Source organism: Callospermophilus lateralis, chromosome 10 (assembly GCF_048772815.1).
Source record: "Callospermophilus lateralis isolate mCalLat2 chromosome 10, mCalLat2.hap1, whole genome shotgun sequence".
Classification (NCBI taxonomy): Eukaryota; Metazoa; Chordata; class Mammalia; order Rodentia; family Sciuridae; genus Callospermophilus; species Callospermophilus lateralis.
The window spans coordinates 109,198,556-109,219,368 of NC_135314.1; the positions used below are offsets into that span (position 1 = coordinate 109,198,556).

Genomic DNA, 20,813 nt, shown 5'->3' on the forward strand with positions numbered 1-20,813 from the left:
ACAGAGCTTTTCTGTGGTATTTTCCTGACTTTAGGACTGTAGTAGGTCAGAGGTTAAGTTTCAGAGCAAAATGAGTCCCAAGTAGAATGAGGTTGCTTAGGTCTTTCACCTCTGGTTCAACTAATACTGTGGAAACCAGCAAGACTTAGGTAGAACTGGTCCCGTGACCCTTCCCCTTTTATAGATGCAATGATCAGTCCAACCACCTTCCACAGCACGCTCCAGGGTCCCTCCCTTGCAGAATGTAGGGAGCCAAAGGGGCTGCAGACTAGACTGCTGTGGGAGTTGAGCAGCTGTGGAGAGAAAGAAAGAGGTGAGACTCTCCCGCTGCTGGTAGGAAGCCCCAGGAGGACCCTGGAGCTAGAACCAAGAGGAGCCAACTGGGGATGCCTGCCTCAGGCATGGAGCCAACAGGAACTTCAAGAAGCAGAATTGGCTTCTCAGCTTCCCCCTCTGGGTATTGCTGGAATTTGTTTCTATTTACTTCAGTTTTTTAAATTAATGTTTAATTGATATGCATTATAATGACACATAATAGCAGGCCCCACTGTGGCATCTTAGAATGTGCTGTGAGTAGCCCAACAGAGGGAGTGCTGAGAATGTGTGAGCTAGGTCCTCACTCTTCTCCCAAGTTTCCCTTCCACTAACTATGATCAAGCCAGGCACAGTGGTGCACGCCTGCAATCCCAGAGCAACGGGCTGAGGCAGCAGGATCGCAAGTTCAAAGTCAACTTAGAGAGACCCTGGGCAACTTAGTGAGACTCTGTCTCTAAATAAAATATGAAAAAGGGTTGGGAATGTGAAGTGATTAAGCACCAGGTCAATCCCTGAGAAGGAAGGAAGGAAGGAAGGAAGGGAGGGAGGGAGGGAGGGAGGGAGGGAAGGTAGGTAGGTAATTGGAAAATACCCTTCCCAAAGGAAACATAAATCAAAAAGAAAATAGATCATGAAGGGCCAAAAAAAAAAAAAAAAAAAAAAAAACCAATTCTTTAGAAATAAGAAAGCACTAAATTAATTTGATAAAACTACATTTAAGTAAGGCAAGTGGCATATGCCTATGGTGCCAGCTATTCAGGAGGCTGAGGCAGGAGGGTCACTCCAGCCCTGGAGTTCCAGGCCAGCCCAGGCAACATAGCAAGACCCTATCTCACAAAAGAAAAAAACAAAAGGAAGAAGGTGATGTGGGTACTGAGATCTATAAAAAGAAGGCCAAGAGAAAAAACAGTGGCCATGGGCCTGTTGTCTCAGACAGAAAATCACAGAGGCGAAAAGTGATCTTCTCCTCGCCCTTTACAGGGTCCATGGCTGACATCTGCCAGGACAAGAGAGATGAACAGCATGACAGATTTAATGTACATGTCCCACAGGAGCCTGCGGATACAGAAGCTCATGGGGCCCAGGAGAAGGGCGCATTGTGTGGACAGTCACAAGGATGTGCATCTGCAGGGCAGAGGGGTATGACCTGTGGTAATCAATGCGGCTAAGCAAGGACTGTTAGTGCAAACTCTTCTGGGCCTGTGGTTCCAGGGCAGGACCATCCCTACCTCAGGGAAGGCAGCTTAGAGAACTCTTTTATGGTCCCTTTCGGGGAAGAAAGGTGGGAGATGGTCCCAGAGTGACCTTCTTGTTTCTGCAGTTCTCTCAATTCCTTTGGCTTAAAATACCGAGTACACCAATGTGATGTATTTTGGGTTATATGTTTTGAATCCCAAGAGGCCTAAGAAGTAGTAAATCCTCTCTTTGAGAAAGGAAAAAACCTAAGCTTTGGTAAAAAATTTGGCCTCAAAGGGACTTTTTCACTTTTTCAAATGGCTACATTATGACCATGTCCTGTAACAAAGAGCCACCTTCTCTGCAGTCACCTGTTCATCTTGCCCTCGGTCCTTCAGACAAGCCAGGCTACAGTTCAGAAATGAAGCCAAAAGGCGAAGTCCTGGGCCCTGGCAATGGCTGCCAGCCAGCTGGGTCTGGCCACCCAGAGATCACATGCCTTCAAGAAGGTGTCCATGTCACCGTCCCTGGGACAGGCATCCCAAGGAGGTCCGCAGGAGGGAAGTGAACCCCAACTGAGGCTGTGAGAGTCCTTGATATCCTTGCATAAAGGAATTAAGGATGGGTCAAAGTGAGGCCCAGATACAATTGACTAAGATAAAGAAAAAAAGTGGGGGGGTGGCAGCTTGGGGGAAACAGGGTAGTTAAGTACCCCAGCTTCAGGAATCCGAAGTGTCCAGAGGCATCTGGTTCTTTGCATTCAGCACCTGGTTTCTTATTATCCTCCTCCGGATGTCCCCTCCAGGATGTCCCCTCCCGCTTCAAACAACAGGGATAAATTAGCCCTTCTTTATTACCAGGGTGGTCTCTGTGACCTGTCCTGGCACGGCCCCAGATTCACAGTTAGAAAGCAGCTGGGAGGAGAGCAGCCTTGGACACAGGTGGGAAGAATTCCTTTATTATATAATGAAAGTTGATAAAACTGGAAAAGGAAGCAAATATCCTTTCAACAAAAATTAAGTATGGCTGCCCAAAACAACCCAACAGCCCGTAGTTAACCTTTTCTTTCTTTTCAAGCATTATGTACATCCTTCATGTTGGTAACCTTTTACTGTTTTGTTTTTCCTACAGCATATTAATCAAAACTTATTTAAATCAAGTTTGATATTATACTTACAACAGCAATTGTGTTAATGTTTAAATGCCAACAGACACAACTTTGATCATTTGGGGAAATTTTCATTCAACTCAAAGAGAGGCACATATTTACATCTTAGTCTTCACAGGTTGCCTCTGGATCTCCTGCGTATTTGTTTCACCCTTTTCTACGAAAGTGTAACCAACTGAGAAGTTCTCTGATTTTCAGCACTAAGGAGTGGTTGCTCATGCTGTCCTTCCACATTTCATAAGTCCTTCTGAATTTGTCATAATAACTGTCTTTTTTCAGGTTGAAATCTGCTCCAGTTGTTTCCAAGTAACTGTCTTTTTTCCATATTTTTCTCCAGGAGTCTTTGAATTTTTTCAAGTAACTTTCTTTTTCAGATTCTTCCTTCCATATTCCTACTCCTTTTCTTAAGGCTGTTAATTCGGCTTTAAGTAAGTTTCTGTGAATTTTCCAATAGGTGTTAGTGTCATGATTTAGCCCTTTCACAAGAACAGTTTTGCCCAGGCCTCTTCTCAAAATTTCTTCATTCAGATTCACACTAAAATATCTACCCTTGAATTAAAAAAAAAAAAAAAAGTTACCAATTATTTAAGAAAATTATTACTATACCCATAACATCAGGTTTATGTTAAAATCAGTCATTCATCAATTTTAGTCCTCTAGGAAAAAAAAAGCCAAACTGTCTAAAAAAAGGGTCAAGAACTTAAAATAGCTACTGCTAAATTTGAGAATTATACAGAAGAAAACCTTGCTCAAAGTCAACGTACTCCCTATATAAGATGGATTTCACAACTCCTTGGTCTCTAACCCAAAGAGGTGCAGCAGCAGCCAGGCATAGAACATATTTTCTTGGCTTAGTGGTGCTGTTTATGGGATGGTGGGGCAGGAAGCAGGAGTCTCGATGAAAGCAAGCAAAAGAAACTAAAGAAATTAAAAAACAGTCCAGGCTCCGTGGTGCATGCCTGTAATCCCAGCTGCTTAGGAGGCTGAGGCAGGAGGATCACAAGTTCAAAGCCAGCCTCAGCAACTTAATGTGAGAACCTGTCTCAAAATAAAAAATAAGAAAGAGTTGGGGATGTTTTCCTAAAGAAACTGGATAAATGGATTTCCTCCCCAGTAATTCATCATATGAAAAAGATCCTATTTAGCAATTTTTATAGTTCTTGTGGGATTTTAACCTAATAAAATAATCTTACCATTAGACAAGTAATTCACAATTAAGTTCTTTTTAAAAAAATATTTATTTTTTAGGTGTAGATGGACATAGCACAATGCCTTTATTTTTTTTTTTTTATGTGGTGCTGAGGATAGAACCTGGGTCCCGCCCCACCTGTGCTAAGCAAGCGCTCTACTGCTGAGCCACAATCCCAGCCCCCATAATTAAGTTCTAAAAATGTGAAAACTCCAGATTTTAAACCAGGAAACATTTTATAAGACCATATAAAGAAATAAAGTAATATTTTCATCCATTCATTTATTTAGTCCTACTGGGGATAGAACCCAAGGGTGCTTACCACTGAGCTACATCCTCAGCCTTTTTTATTTTTGTTTATACTTTTTTGGGAGGTTACCAGGATTGAACTCAGGGGCACTTGACCACTGAGCCACATCCCCAGTCTTTTTTCTTGTACTTTATTTAGAGAGGGTCTCATTGAGTTGCTTAACACCTCACTTTTGCTGAGGCTGGCTTTGAACTTGTGATTCTCCTGCCTTAGCCTCCCAAGCTGCTGGGATTACAGGTGTGCATCACAGCACCCAGCAGCCTTTTAAAAATTTCTTAATTTGGAAGCAAGTCTCCCCAAATTGCTGAGGCTAGTCTTGATCCTCCTGCCTCAGCCTGAATATCTGGGATTATAGGCAAGCACCACCACACTGGGCTTAAAATAATAATCCTTTTCCTCTGACTTTATTTCCTTGTTCTTGTTTGACATATTGTTATGGGCCAGGCTATATGGGCAATGACCAAACAGACTCCATTTTGCTCTGAGACTCCTCATACAGAAGAAATGCTTCTCCCAGGGAAAACCGTGCCTCTGTACCCATCAACTGTTGCTTAGCATAGCATGTTTGGCAACACAAAATGGCAATTCTTTTACAATGTGAAAGTGTTCTCTCTTCAATTCCCATTTTTCTTGGACAATGTACCCCGTCAGATGTTGATTGTCTAGAGTTTAGTAACCATTCTATACTTGTATACAATTAGGGACGTTTTGGCCCATTCTTTTCTGCTTATGATTTTAGATCTCATGACATTTGTTTATAGTTTTGAATCATAGCAACAGCCACTTATGCTTTAACATGGTTTTGAACTATAAAAGGTGTACTCAAACCCCAGGAGGGGGTCTAAGGGTGTAGACTTGCAGGCTACCACTTGGCCCTCCAGCTGGTGGATCCAAACCGCCAACTGGTGAATAAAGTTTCCGTCTCCTGGTTTAACACAGACTCGGTGATTTATTGCAATCTTTTTTTTTTTTTTAAAAAACTTTAATATTTATTTTTTAGTATTTGGCGGACACAACATCTTTGTTTTGTATGTGGTGCTAAGGATCGAACCCGGGCCGCACGCATGCCAGGCAAGCGCGCTACCACTTGAGCCACATCCCCCAGCCCTATTTATTGCAATCTTGCCTTAACAATGTCACATTAACAATGTCACATTATGTTATATGATAAAGCACTTTATTTATTTTTTAAATATGTTAAATACGGGGCTGGGGATGTGGCTCAAGCGGTAGCGCGCTCGCCTGGCATTCGTGCGGCCCAGGTTCCATCCTCAGCACCACATACAAACAAGGATGTTGTGTCCGCCGAAAACTAAAAATTAAATATTAATAAATAAATAAATATGTTAAATACATATTTATGTGATATAACTAACCAGTGAAATTAGAGTAATGTTTTTATTTTTTTGTGGTGTTGGGGATTGAACCCAGGGCCTTGTACATACGAGGCAAGCATTCTACCAACTGAGCCATATCCCCAGCCCCTCATAAAGGACTTTAAAACTAAGACACCCTGCTCTTCCCCCTGCCACTGCACTTCTCCCACTTTGTTTCCGACACTCTCTCTTCAGTGAACACCCACATGGGCGGGCACTGAAAATAGTCAGAAATCAGTTTGGGTACAATTTTGTATTCTGTTTTTTAAAAAATATTAAGCCATAAACTTTTTTCTGCGTCACTGTTCTTGGAATCCAAAGCTGCGCTGCTCGCAACTCAACTGAAGCTGGAGAGGCAGAGACCAGGGGAGGGAGACGGATCAGATCTGCGTCTTCAGGGGGCCCAGAGACATGGGCAGTGGTAGAAGAGGGGAGGGTACAGCAGGACACGAGGCAGGAAGTGCACCTGCGTGCTGAGCTAGGCAGAGCTGGCCCAGGGCAGGTCACAGTTCCAGGTCCCACCTTGCTGTGCTGCCCAGGCCTTGGGGCTAGTTCCTCGGTCTCCATTCTCAGCATAAGGAAACTTAGCTGCAGAAAAACAATTTATCAGGATATTGGGGAAACTGGGCTTTTTTATTTTAAAGGACTCTGTGGTAGTTACAGTCTTCATAATTATAATTTTCTTTTTAAATTATACAATCATAATTATAATTTAACAGCTGAATGTCATTGAAGTGACCAAGGAGTAATAGCTAGTTTTGCCCATCAAAAGAAAGCATGTGTGGGGCGCGGTGGTACACGACTGTAATCCCAGCAGCTTGGGAGGCTGAGGCAGGAGGATTGCCAATTCAAAGCTGGCCTTAGCAAAAGTGAGGTCCTAAGCAACTCAGTGAGACCCTCTCTCTGATTAAAGTACAAAATAGTGGCTCAGTGGTCGAGTGACCCTGAGTTCAATCCCCAGTATCCTGCAACTGCCCCCCACCCCCCGCCAAAGAAAAAAGAAAAAGCATGTCACAGACCCTGGACAGGGGTTCGGCAGAGAGGAGGCTCCAGGACCCCCTTCCCACAAGGCTACGACCTGTTACACTGGTGAGAAAACTCTGAGGAGTTCTTTAGAGGACTGGCCTTGGGCCAGAAACAGGACTTAAAATGCTTGGCTCTAGTGTCAAAAGACAGGGTACATGACATCTCCACCAACTGTGAAAAACCACGAGAGACGCCAGGCTGAAAGACTCCCTGGAGTCTGGGGGCCATGGAGGCAGGGCCTCCACGGGACTCAGCTGCAGCCTGCACATGAGCGACCACTGGACCCATGTCACAGACCCTGTGGGAAGCAGACACATCTCGTCCTCCATGGCTGCACAGTTCCTGTCACACAGCACCTGTTTCTCAACTCAAGAGAAGCTTCCTCAGGACAGAATTTTTACTCTCTTGTAATAAATCAGCTCTGCCGGCTCAACATAAGCCTCCATTTTCCCTTCCTTCTTCGAAGGCTGACTCAGAGCTGACCAAGGCTGTGTTTCCAAACTGTAATTCCTAAGGCCCCAGATGACGGCATTTTCACTTGTGCAGCTTCTAAGTTTCCACCGCTCGACAAGGCAGGGAACTGGACCAGACTGAGCAGTGCTGACTTGCAGAAGCACCGCATGTACCCCAGCTGTGACACCAGCCACTCAGGATGGTGACCTGAGGCACTGCACATCTGCGAAGGTGTAAATACTCTCAATTACCAAGGCCAATGTCACTAATGATTCAAAGGGTGCCTTTAGAAATAAATTTCCATTTTTTCAATAATGAACATAAAACAGACACATAACAAACATTGGTAACATTTATATGTGAAACAGCTGGCTCTCGATGTGTGGTCACTATTCACAACACTCAAAAAACCAAAATGTTGAGTCCCGTTCATATTGAAAGTTACAGTTAATTACTTACATATGGATAATAAGCACAGAAGATTGCTAGTTACTGCTCACACTTCTTACCTTTTTCACTAAGAGGTAGCAGAAGAGTGTCTCGTCCTCCCTCCCAAGCAACTGGAACCACAGCAGCTGGGAAGGCCGCAGCTCCTCCTGCAGCCACAGCCTTCCAGGCTCCGTGAGCGCCACTCCCGCCAGCCTCACCAGCAAGAGGCCCTGGGGCTCCTCTGAGCAGGCCAGGAAGAGGAGAGTAGGGTTAGAAACAGGCTGCAAAAGCAAGTCCCACAGCTGTCTGCCCCACCCCCAGAGAAACTCCAAACACTGTCCTATCTATAAATACTATAAGTTCAGGTTCACCTAGTTTTATGTTCAAGTTTTCTTTCAGAACAATACAAATATATAACAGATGGAGGAATTTTAAAAACCATTCCAGAAAGCTCCAGGGTAGGAGGAGATTTAAACCACTTAACCATCTTCTTCAACCTTCCGGAGGCATTTCTACAGATGTGCACATAAAGCTAGATAAGGGCATGTGGTTTAGTAACACAGGCTGCTGCTACCCCAGCACTGTAAAAACAGCTTCGTCACTGGTAAGGGTTTAGCTACAAGAGCTGGAGTACTGATCTGAATCAACGTTATTATCACCTTTTCATAGTTTGTCAATTTATATTCAGTATGAAGATCTATTTATCCAAACCCTTCATAAACTTTTAACCAATTTAACTTTAATAACAAAATATATTTATCTGTTATTTATTTATTTTTAGATGACAGCTTCTCACTGTTGCCCTGGCTGGCCTCCAGCTCTGGGCTCAAGACCCTAGTGACACAGCCTCCCCAGTGCTGGGAATACAGGCATGCACCACCATGCCCTGCTTAGAATTTTATTTTAAGAAAAAAGTTTGCAACTTTCCAAAAAGGAATTTTTAAAAATTTAGTGTCTTTAAAAAAAAAAGAAGAAATTATAAATTTAACATTTATAGATCACATATAAAGTGATTGAAAGTAGAAAGTTCTGCTCATCTAATTTCTAGGGGAAAAATACTATTTGCATTCAAGAAGAACTCTGTTATGTGACACTGGACATACATTTTCCTTCAAACATGGGCATCTTAAAACTGTCACCTTGGGTTTCAGCTAGAGAAACATCAAAAGGTGTAGGAAAGAGAATGTACCCTTTGCAAAAGCCTGTGATACGGTAAATATACCAATTAAATTAAAGTAGAACATGCAGTGAAAGATGAGATGGCACCCAATGATCAAGAGAAGCCTAAACACTCCGAGGTCTCCTCCAACCCCCTCTGAAGCCACCACCACCAGCCACCTTCCTGTAAAAGACCCCACAATGTGAGACCAGAGCAGGAAGTGAATGGTCTGACTCAAATTCCAACTAGACCTTGAGTCTTCATGCCTAAGTCCTTCCTTGGTAAAGGTCACTGTGTTCCCTCGAACAAGGAAATTCCCTGTTGAGCATTTAAAATATGAAGTGGTCAATAAGAACTGAACAAGAAATCTTCCAGAAGCAAATCTATGCATTAGGTAAGATAGACCCACAGTACGGTTCCATTGGAGTTTTTTTGGAAAAGCAAGCATTACTTTTAGAAGTCTATGATTTCTAATCCATGACTTTTGAGTTTTGTTTTTGTGATGTGAACCCTTCCATCTTCCCAGCCCTTCAACAAATCTTTTCTGCAAGCATTTTTTAAAAAGCCCAGTGCGTACTGGGTGGGATGACAAGAAGATGCTGAGGCTACTGAGCAGGTTGAAGGTGGGACCAGGTCTTGGGAGCGAACACAGAAACAGGGAAGGAGCAGGAAGTATGTCAAGTAAAGGAAAGACCAAGGGGAGGCTGCCACCAAGGAGTCTCCACACTTCTGCTTCCAGAGATGGGTAGGAAGCTTTGTGATTAAATATTTTTAATTTCTGGAAAAACAGCACATGATGTAAAAATGGATTTGTTGTAAACAATCTCACAGTTATACAACAACTGTGTATAACTGCTACACAGTTATAATAGTATAAATGAATCCATGACAACAACTTGATAAGACAGGAGTCTCACCCTGGTGTCATGTACTCATGTCATGAGGAGGAGCAAACACACATTCACATACATCAAGGAAAAGATCACAGCAATGAGGGACAGAAGAGTCGTGAAGAAGGGGTCCTGGCCATCTTCTAAGTCCCTGTTGGGCAGAGGTGGAAACCATAACTAGGAACAAAGGCAGGGCGTGTCCCCCAGGCCAGGCACCTCTGCACTGGAACCAAACCTGGGACTGATGCCAGTCTCCACAGAAAATACTAAAAACACAAAGGGAGGAAATCAGTCGGGCATTGGGGTTTCCTAGGCCCCTTTAATCTCTAAGGTTCTGGTTCTGTGCACTGAGTCACAGGGACACACTATGATTTGTGTAAGACCCACTGACAACACTGAGCACCTATGCCCCTGCAGGGCCACGGATCCTGGCATGAACGTCAGCCTGCTGTCAGGCCCGGCACAGGCAGGCAAACAAGGGGAAGGGTCCTGGTTCCCAGAGCCAGGCTGTTCCAGAACTGCACGGCCCTGCCTGGGGAGGCGTGAGCCCCGCTCAGAGCTGAGAGCCCTTGGGCCTCCTTCAGGCAGGACCCCCTCCAGCTGTGCACGTTCCCTCTGGCTCACTGAAAGAACTGAGGTGTCAGGTATGTTCAGGGCAAAGAATTCACCTTATTCCTCTAGTTGAACCTCAACAACAGAGTTTAAGAAAAAAAGAAAACATTTTTCTTCATGAAATTAAAATAGTATTAAGATCTTTAAGTAGAACTAAATTAATTCATTTGACAAATTTTACCAGTTCTCTCTAATAGTCTTTTTCTAGTGCCTGAATATCAAGATAATAGGAGAAGGTTCTGCCCATCAGGGGCTTGTAGTTCAGTGGTACATAAACCTCATCCCATAATAACTACAGGAAAAGGCTACTGTCATATTGCATTTGTCATAGCAAACACGGCAAAGGCCAGCTCCAATAAAGGACAGCTCCACAGGGAGTTAAAACGGTTTCCCAAAGGCGCACAGGGAGAGGCAGGACCCACCTGGCTCATGCCTACCCCGAAGGCCCCCCTGGTTCCTCTCACTCCCTCCTCCCTGTGCCTCAGCCAGGTCAGGCACCTTGTCAAAACTTCAAGCCGATGCCCTCTGCCCTGGTGGCAGCCCTCAGGTTCTTCAGTGCTCCTTCTCAGGGGGCCTTCTTGACTCCTCTGTCCTATAGCTGCCCCTGTCCCCACGGCCCCCAGGACCTGTTCCGTTCCTTCACAGGGCCTAGGACAGCCTTTCCTGTCATCCACTGTCTTCCACCAGGACCACCAGCACCCAGAGCACCAAGGCTGGGCGGCCAGGTTTGCTTCCTGGGCATGTTCAGAGCTCAGCCCAGACCTAGCAGATGGCCACCACATGTGGGGTGAAGAGCCCAGTCCCTGAAAGACTGTGGAGTTCATAAAAAGAGAAGGAAGAGAAGAAGGAAACCTGGAGCCAAAGAAAGAGTTCCTCACCTCAGGCCAGGGTTTGGACGTTCTATCATGGGCCACGGAGGGTAATAGGAACTAAAATGACATTTTTTGCTATTTTCTAAATACCACCTAGTTATTTCACATAATAGTAATAACTGCAATAGTTATTTGGTTTGTTCTTGCATCTTACTTACTTCTCCATGAAGATATGAGAGGCAAAGTAATAGGAATATGTTCAATTTCTAAACCATCCTCAGTTATCCGGTGTAAGCGTCCTCGGAGTTTAACATGCTTTCTTATAAATTCTACTGGGATATCTGAAGAGTGTGTAAACTTTGATGTCTGTTGATTTAGAAAGAGAAAAACACAATTTTTTATTATCATTTTAATTTAAAATCCAAAAGTGTGAAATTACCATTTAAATATTTAACAAAAAGACATATTGAAAAATTTAAATTTAGTTCTTAAATTTAAATTTCTTAAATTTAGTTCTGAGGCACCACGTCAGAACTCCCTGTTCATTATTTTTCTCTTTCAAACTACTGTATATGAGACATTACACCTAAAACCTAAACCCAGCTATGTCAAATTAAATTAGACAAGACCCTTAACCAACAGCACTTCTCACTTAAAAGCCAAAGTTTTTTGTTTTAAAGGGAAAAAAGGCCAACATTAGGAATCTACCTCCATCCCTAACACCAAGGGGAAGTCTGGCGTGGTGGACACTTCTACATTCCGGATGTAAAAGCCTCATTCACCATCGTGACTAGTTAGGGACCTCACCTGACAGAAGGATATGTTAGAACCCAGCTTCCTAAGACAGTGAAGCAGAGCCAATGTCTTTGAAAAATAAGAATAATGCGGCAGAGAAGTCCAGAGTGTGGAGCAGTGTGACAGATAAATTAGGTGCTTGCCTACCAAATCAATGGCTTGAGGGAATAGGGGTTATGCGTGCGTGTGCGTGTGTGTGTGTGTGTGTGTGTGTGTGTGTGTGTTATAAACAAAAGAGACTTAAGAAATACAACAAATACAATGTATGGAACCTTGGGATTCTGATTTGGACAGACATCCATTTTTATTTTACTTTTGGTACAAGGAACTTATTTTGGGTACTAGGTATCAGTGGCACTTAATCACTGAGCCACACCCCCAACCCTTTTTATTTTTTATTTTCAGGTAGGGCCTCAGTTACTGAAAGTCTCATTAAGTTGCCGAGGCTGCCCTTGAACTTTCAATCATCCTGCATCAGCCTCCTGAGTTGCTCGGATTACAGGCATGTGCTACCATTCTTAGCTAGATCATCTATTTTAAAAAGACACCATGTAACAATTAGGGAAATCTGGATATGTGCTGGGCTAGGTATTGGATACTAAGAGATTACTGCTAGTTTTATTAGGTCATAATATTATAGGGTGAACTGGCATTATGAATCTTGATGCAATAAAATAGAAATTACACACCACCACCAAAGTATATACATTGAATTTAATAAGGAAACAGATAAATCCAGAACATCAGACATTCTACAAGACAACAAGCATGAACTCCAAAACGTTAGTATCATGAGACAAAAACTGAAAGAAAAGCAAGTGGGAGTAATATTCTAGAATCAGAGACTAATGAGACAGAATTGGTTACAATGTATTATTCTTTTTTTGTGTGTGTGGTACTGGAGATTGAACCCAGGGTTTGTGCATGCAAGGCAAGCACTCTACCAACTAAGCTAAATTCCCAGCCCACATGTATGGTTCTTTACCAAATTTTGGATTTGGACAATGCAATAATTAAGGGCATTTTTGAGAAAATCAGAGTATGAACTACATTTTAGAAAATATCATGACAAGAATGTTAAATGTACGAAAAGTGATGACATCAATGTGCACACAGGGGAGCATCCTTGTTGTTAGGAAGTACATTGAGAAGAGGTCCTGGGTATATCCACACTTGTTTCCAAATGGTTTTACAGAGGGAGAGAGAACAGCTGTGGAAAAACATTACTAAGTGGTGAATCTATATTAAACATAAATGAATGTTATAAAATTTGCAGGTAAATGGATGGCGTTGGAAAAGATAATGCTAAGTGAAGTTAGCCAATCCTCCCCAAAAAACAAATGCCTAATGTTTTCTCTGATATAAGGAGGCTGACTCATAGTGGGGTAGGGAGGGGGAGCATCGGAGGAATAGACGAATTCTAGATAGGGTAGAGGGGTGGGAGGCAGAGGGGTGGGAGGGAAAGGGAGGAGAGAGGGGGTTAGCAAGGATGGTGGAATGTGATGGACATTGTTATCCAAAGTACATGTATGAAGACACAAATTGGGTGTCAACATAGTTTATATACAACCAGAGATATGAAAAATTGTGCTGTATATGTGTAATAAGAATTGTAATGCAAAAAAGTACATGTATGAAGACATGAATTGGCATGAACATTCTTTATGAAAGAAACATTCTTTATGAAAAATTGTGCTCTATATGTATATTAAGAATTGTAATGCATTCTGCTGTCATGTATTTAAAAAAATAAAATCATTAAAAAAAAAAAAAAGAAGCAGGGAGGAAACAGATTCTAGATTTACTGCCAGTATTCACTTGAGAAGGTGGAATATGCAGAATATAAATAAGAGGGAAAGTATTAAATCAAACCAGAGTCTGGGTCTCCTGACACGGTTGCCTATGACATGCAAATGGGGGACACCATCGTGGGTCAGATGTCACCACGTCAGACAGCTCTCAGGCTGGGACACTCGGGAAGCAAGCCGTGGAACTCAGACGAGGGTCCTCTCCAGTCTGATACAGCCACCAACCACCTGAGTGCCTCATCAGGACCCAGCATCAGGACGGCAGGGAGGTAACACCAGAGGCCCAGTAAGTGTTCAGAGGGCTCTCAACAACCAGAATGGCCCAAAATATGAATGTCTGCCCTGGAGCTAATGAAGAAGGAGCAAGGACTAATTTATAGCAGAAAATGTAAAAAAGCTTTGGAGGTTTTAGGAACTGTGAACTCAAAATGAGAAAGTGTGATAAAGATGGCAAAATAGAAAACATTAAAAAAAAAAAAAAGTGCAACCCACTCCCTTCTTCCAAAATAAAGACTTTCAACCTTGGGCACCATCATTAGAAACAGGACCCAGAACAAGAGAAGACAGAGTGAATTCCCTGAATCAGCCCTCTGGTCAAGGCTTTGACAGACCAGAACAAGGCCAAAGGGGAGGGAAAAGAGCCAGAAGCCACATCAGTAAAGAGCCAAGAGCATCTTGCCCAGGGAGCGTGAGGAAGGGGCAGAGAGGCCTTAAAGACGTCTTCAAGAACCTGCCTCTCAACTCTGAGGGGTCGCTGCTACAGGACGTAGGACTACAATCAAACACGCCTCAGGTTTAGAGTTTAGAACTCACAGAGGAGCAGAGGGAGGGAAGAGAAATGGAGCTCTGTGTTCCCGCTCTCAAGGAGCTCACCTTCTACATGAGAAAGACCCTGGGCCTCTGCTCCTCTGGATTCTGCAGCAGCAGGAAGCTCAAGGCTGAGCTGCTGGGAAACGCCCTATACCAAACAGCCAGGGAACAGCAGCAAGCAAGATACAATCAGGCTCAGGCTCAGGTAAAGGATCCATGCTAAGGGGCTAAAAGAAAAAGACTCAAAGTACAGGGACACGGGAGGACACCTTGAAAGGAAGTGAGTCCTGAACCTGTGATAAACACTGCCAGTCTCCTGAAAAGGCAAAAAGGAAATGCAGTGTCTGAGCTTCAGACACTGAAGGAGATGTCCTGAGGACAAATGGATAAAGCTGGAAGCTTCCCACAGAAAGAAAATGCAAGGGTTTCAAATTCAAGAAGACACACACTTGAAATCCAGCTATGAGGAATGATCTTCTCTAAGTATCCATGCAGCTCCTCATCTACCTAGGTACCAAGTACAAGACTACCTTGTTCACAGGACCATCATCAGCATTAAATGAAACTATGTACACAAAACGTTGGAAGTTCTAGCCACAGCAATCAGGCAAGGAAAAGAAATATGCCAAATAGAAGTAGTGAGAGTGGGCCTCCTTGCCCTGTTCCCGATCTAAGAGGAAAAGCTCTCGGTCTTTCACCACTGTGTATGATGTTCATGGTGTGGCTTTTACGTTTTCTATTCCTAGCTGTTGGGTGCTTTTTCACCTATTTTTTCCCTCACAGTCAACTAATGTGGTGTATTATGTTGATTGATCTTTGTATGTTGAACCATCTTTACATTCCAGGAATAAATCCCACTTGGTTAGGATGCATAATCCTTTCAGTATAAGGTAGAAGTTGGTTTGCTAGCATTCAGTTCAGGATATTTTTGCATAAGGTTCACAAGGAATATTGGTTTGTGTTTTTTTCCTTTGGCTTTTGGATCAGTGGAATGCTAGCTTCAAAGACTGGTTAACAAGTATTTATCCTCTTGAATTCTGGGGAAAAGTTTGAGAAGGTTTGCTTAGTTCTTTAAATGCCTGCTAGAATTCAACAGTGAAGCCAACAAGAACAGTGCTTTTCTTTCTTGGGAGATTTGTGATTACTCATTTAATCTTACTATATAGGTCTATTCGGATTTTCTATTTCTTCATGATTCAGTCTTTGAGTTTCTAGGAATTTATTCATTTCATGTACATTACTCAATTTGATGTATCATATTACTCTATTTTTTGTGTGTGCACGTATGTCTGTGTGTGTGTGATTTTTTGGGATTGAACCCAGGGCCCTATGCATGCTATGCAAGCACTCTACTACTGAGCCACATCCCCAGCTACACAGTACTCTCTTATAGTCCTTATTTCTGTAGAATTGGTAGTAATATACCCACTTTCATTTGACATTAGTCATTCGAGTCTATTTTCTTAGTCCACCTACAAAAATTAATTAAAATGGATTAAAGATCTAAATAGAACACCTAAAACTTCAAAACTCTTAAAACAAAATATAGGACAAAAAGGTTAGTGACATTGAATTGGCAATGATTTATCTCAGATGTGACTCCAAAGGCACAGGCGATACGGGAAAAAACAGACCAATTAGATTTCATGAAAAATTTAAAACTCCCCTGGATGGATGCTGTCAAGAGTGAAAAAACAATCTACAGAAGGGAAGGGAATATTTGCAAATCAAATACCAAGTAAGGGATGAATATTCAGAAAATATGTAAAACTCAACAACAAAAACCAAGCAACTGGATTTAAAAAATGGGCAAAAAGCATAAACATTCAAAGAAGATAGATGAAAGCCAAAAAACCCATGAAAACGTGTTCAACAACACTAGGGAAATGCAAATATCACCGGGGAAATGCAAATGCAAATCAAAACCACAGTAAAAAAAAAAAAAAAAATCACTGGTACCCGTTTTATCGGCTCCTATCCAAACAGCAGAAAATAACAAGTATTGATGAGAATGTGCAGAAATGGAAACCCTCATGCACAGCTGGTGGGGACGTAAAATGACACAGCCACTACGGGAAACAGAATGGCAGTCCTCTAAAAATTAAAAATACAATTAACATATGATCCAGCAAATTCACTTTGGTGTACAGACCCAAAAGAATTGAAAGCAGGATCTCAAAGAGATATTTGTACATTGTTGGTCAAAGCAGCATTAATCACAATAGCTAAAATGTTGCAGCAATCTGGTGCCCATCAACAGAGGAATGTGGTACACACATATACCACAGAAGATGAGAAGTCTTAAAAAATTTTAATATATGCTACAATATGGATGAAGACAGAGAACATCATGCTCAGTAAATTAAGACAATCTAAAAGAAACCCCCAAAACAGTCTGGTTCATACTTATAAGAGGTCCTAGATTAGTAAAATCATAGATAGAAAGAGGATGATGGTTGCCAGGGGTTGGGGGCCAGGGGAAGGGGAGCTACTGTTTAATGGGTATAGAGTTTCGGTTTTGCAAGATGAAGAAGTTCTAAAGAAGTGATGATGATCACACACAATACGAAGGTACTTAATATCCCTGAGCTTTCTGTACATTTTGAAATGATTAAGATATAAATTATCTTACCACAATTTAAAAAAATGAAAAAAATATACTTGTCAATCTGGACTTAGATTGTGAGAGCTGTAACCTAATCAATCCATCTAGTTTGAATGGACTGTCTGGGTGGTGACTGTAGGCACATGGGGTATGGCTGGAGGACATAGGTCACTGGGGGCTTCCCTGTGGTCCCTTCCCCCACTCTCTGCTTCCCAGCTACCACGAACAGATTAGCACTCCTCCACCAAGTCCTTTCACCATGATGGTCTGCCTCACCTTGAGTCCAGAGCAATGGTGGTAACCTACCATGGACTGAACCTCTGAAACCATGAGCCAAAATTAACTTGGGTATTTTGGTCACAATGATGAAAGGTTGACCAATACAACTTATCAAATGGATTTCCACCATGTGTATGATTAAAGCATTGTCAAAAGGGCCAAAATGACAACAAAAATTTTAAAAAATATTTATTTTTTAGTTTTAGGTGGACACAATATCTTTATTTTACATTTATGGGGTGCTGAGGATCAAATCCAGTGCCTCGTGCATGCTAGGCAAGAGCTCTACCACTGAGCCACAACCCCAGCACCCCTGTCAACAAAATTAAAAAAAAAAAAAATCTGAAAGCATAAATTATTTTCTACAGTTTAATTATGCCAAGGGACATAATTAAACTGTAGAAAATGCTTTTTAAGATATTTCACAGTGTCTGGAATGCAAATTTAGTAATTATCACATTTTAACAAACTAATCCTTTTTTCTCTCTCTTTTTTTTTTTTTTTTGGTTGGGGAGATTGAATGCTCTATCAGTGAGCCACATCCCTAGACATTTTTATTTTTTATTTTGAGACAGGGTCTCACTAAGTTGCTTAGGGCCTTGCTAAGTTGCTGAGGTTGGTCTCAAACTTGTTATCCTCTGGCCTCAGCCTCCCAAGCCGCTGGGATTACAGGTGTGTGCTGCCATACCTGCTCAGATTCATATGTAAGTGCAAGAGTAGTGATTAAGGAAATGCAGGCTACAGTTGCTTTCTGTAAAATCCTGTGCATGTTACTTTTACACCAAGATCTTAAAATTCGCCCACTGTTGTAAAATACTATTTAAAAGCTTCCAATACAAGTAACAAAACAATACGCCACTTGAGATAAAAACTATTTAAAGTGAGAATAAATCGCCTATTTTCTTTTTTTCATTTTTCAACTCACCAGTCGAACACTTCTAACAAATAATATTATTCCAGCTATGGCCATTCCAGTGCTGATGTTCTACGGAAAAGAGATTTAATGATTAATTCTCAGTAATTCTCAGTCACAATAGTGAAGGTGCTAATTAAGAGGGAAAAATGTGCAAATAATGCACATCCTCCCAGTGATGGCCCATTTCTTCCCAAAACTCTGTCCACCCTTAGTCTCCATCTTTTTGTAGCTCGCATGGTAACTTGATAGTATTACTTCACCCATCAATTCCTGGAATCATGAAGGGTCTAATACTTCCTGTTCTATGCCCACCATTGTAAGCATAACCTTGCATTCATGGTGAGAATTTAACTATTTGGTAGGAAAACCTTAACACTAAAACATTAAAATACAGCATCTTGACAAAGACATGTGGGTAAATGATAGGGAAAACTTAGTGATGCTTTTTTTTTTTTCATTTTCTAAGACCTTTATTTTATTTATTTTTATATGGTGCTGAGGATTGAACCCAGTGCCTCACACATGCTAGGCAAGCACTCTATCACTGAGCTACAACCCCAGCCCAGTAACGCTTTTAAATTGATTCATTTAAACTGAAGTAGATCTAAAGGACTTCAATATAAAAAAAAAAAAAAAATAGGAATATAGACTCCCTCAAAAAGAGTGAGAGTCTAACATACTGTTTTTTCAATAACTACAACTAGGTGCATAGTAAAAGAGAATAAAAATATTCACTGGGGACGGTTTGGACTAACTTAACCTATGTGCTAACTCAATACTGCTTGCTCCCACTACCCTTCTGAGGCAATCTGTGTGCGTGCAGCCCAGGACCTTGCACATGCTAAGCACACATGTGATCACTGAGCCTCACTCCCATCCCATCCCTGAGGCCAATTTTTAATTCGAAATAATCACGCATCTATTCCCACTGAACCGCAAGAGACAAGGCCTCATGGATTGACATATATCAGATCCACTCACGGAGGCTAAGTACATTTATCTAGCACTTAGTAAGTGGCAGTCAGTGCACGGGGCTGCCCCAGGACTGTAGACAGACATGGCCCACGCTGCCTGGCTGCGGAGCCATCCTAAAGCTCAATCATTCAACTTCTCCAGAAAATTCCCCAGAATTTTTAAGTTAATCATTCCTTCTAAAACCAGCTCCCAATCCTTCCCTTCCTGGGGCTACCCCTGGGGCCGCCTAGTTTATCTGGGTTCCTGTCCCCACCGCTCCTCCTCTTCAGCCTCTCCTGACCACTTTTCCCTCCCCAAACGTCAGGCCCCAGGACTCTTCTGTGGCTTTTATTACTTGCTCCAGGGTGTCTTTCAAGGCCAGAGGGTCAGGTCCCATCCATCCGCCCAGATGTGGGACACCTGGCGACAAATAGACCACCTATGGTAACTAAAAATAAAAAGTGTGTGTGTGTGTGTGTGTGCGTGCGTGCGTGCGTGCGTGCGTGCGTGTGTGTGATGATTTAGAAAGTTCTATTCTTTGGAGAAAAAGTAATAGGTGAATAGTTACAGCGTTTGAAAAACTGTACTCCATATCTATAAGAAAAATCACAGAAAGGCCCGGGGCCGCGACTGGGGCTGAGCGGCAGCACACCTGCCTGGCATGTGTGATGAGGCACCGGGTTCCATTCTCAGCACCGCGTTTAAATAAATTTTAAAAATAAAGGTTTATCAAAAAAATATATTTTTTTTCATATATATATATATATATATATATATATATATATATATATATATATGAAAAAGAAAAAGAAAAAACACAAAAAGGCCGTGATTCCCCCACTCCGCGGCGCGCTTGGCCCAGGGTGGCGGCCAGCGCTCGGAGGTACGGTGGCCAGCGCTCGGAGGACCCCGGCCAGGAATCAGCCGCCCGCTGCGCAGCCCCCGCCCCCCCTGCGCGCCGCCAGCCTGAGCGCGCTCCCGGGCAGCAGAGGGCGGGGCGGAGCCGCGAGGCGCTGTGCAGAAATCGCGCGGCGCCCTGGCCTCCCCAGCTCGGCGGCCATCGCTCCAGGCCCGGTGGCTGTGGCTGCCCGCGTTCCCGGTCCCCGGTCCCCGGCCACATCGCGTACCAGCCCAGCCCTCCCCGCGCTCCCGACCGCGCCACGGCACCTGGACTAGGCGCAGGTGGTTGTCCGCCCACTGAGAGACCCGCGCCACCGCGTTGGGCGCCGCTGCGTCCGGCGGCTCAGGCGGCTCAGGCGGCTGTGAATCGAGACCCGCGGACTGCCCCGCCATGTCGCTGCCGCCTGCTGTGCTACTGGGCCGCGGCAGGGGGCGCGCGCGGGCGGGTCCCTTTGGGGCCACGGTGCTCCTGGGCGGCGGCAGGGGGCGCGCGCGGGCGGAACGCTCCTCACAAACATGCAGCAGGGTCCGCATTTTCCCAGGCCCTGGGGACAGGGGTGAGCAAGCATTCCTGCCGCCCAGCAGAGGTGACAATTTGTGACTTCAGTTAAACCTACCGCTGGTTTCCGCAGGTGCCAGCAGGAAAGGAAGTTGAAGCACTTAATTCCTTCCACCGCCCCCAAATATAACCACATACATATTTCTTGTATTTGAATTATGCTTGACACCACAAACCCATCCATAAAAGGAAAACAGAAAAATTAGGTGTCACCAAAATTTAAAACTTTAGCTCTGTGAAAGACCCTCATAAATGGCATGATTGAAAGAAAA

General features: G+C 43.2%; 1 protein-coding gene across 1 annotated transcript; it reads right to left on the reverse strand.

Annotated features, from left to right (window-relative positions):
* Positions 1–2,446: 2,446 nt before the first annotated feature.
* On the reverse strand, positions 2,447–20,383 carry C10H3orf33 (chromosome 10 C3orf33 homolog). The gene is made up of 5 exons (XM_076868391.1): positions 20,250–20,383; positions 18,138–18,197; positions 11,134–11,281; positions 7,523–7,683; positions 2,447–3,208 (listed from the first exon to the last, which is right to left on the reverse strand). The coding sequence occupies exons 1-5, from the start codon at positions 20,373–20,375 to the stop codon at positions 2,807–2,809; spliced, it is 897 nt and encodes a 298-aa protein (XP_076724506.1). The 5' UTR covers positions 20,376–20,383; the 3' UTR covers positions 2,447–2,806.
* Positions 20,384–20,813: the final 430 nt, after the last annotated feature.

What these genes read in the sequence shown, in the direction of transcription:
- C10H3orf33 (XM_076868391.1), bottom strand. Translation starts at nt 20,375, where the DNA reads ATGGCGGGGCAGTCCGCGGGTCTCGATTCACAGCCGCCTGAGCCGCCT. An exon ending in ACCACCTGCGCCTAGTCCAG is followed by an intron (nt 18,198 to 20,249) that starts GTGCCGTGGCGC and finishes TCTTTTCCGTAG; the next exon opens with AACATCAGCACTGGAATGGC. An exon ending in TCTCATATCTTCATGGAGAA is followed by an intron (nt 7,684 to 11,133) that starts GTAAGTAAGATG and finishes TGGCCTGCTCAG; the next exon opens with AGGAGCCCCAGGGCCTCTTG.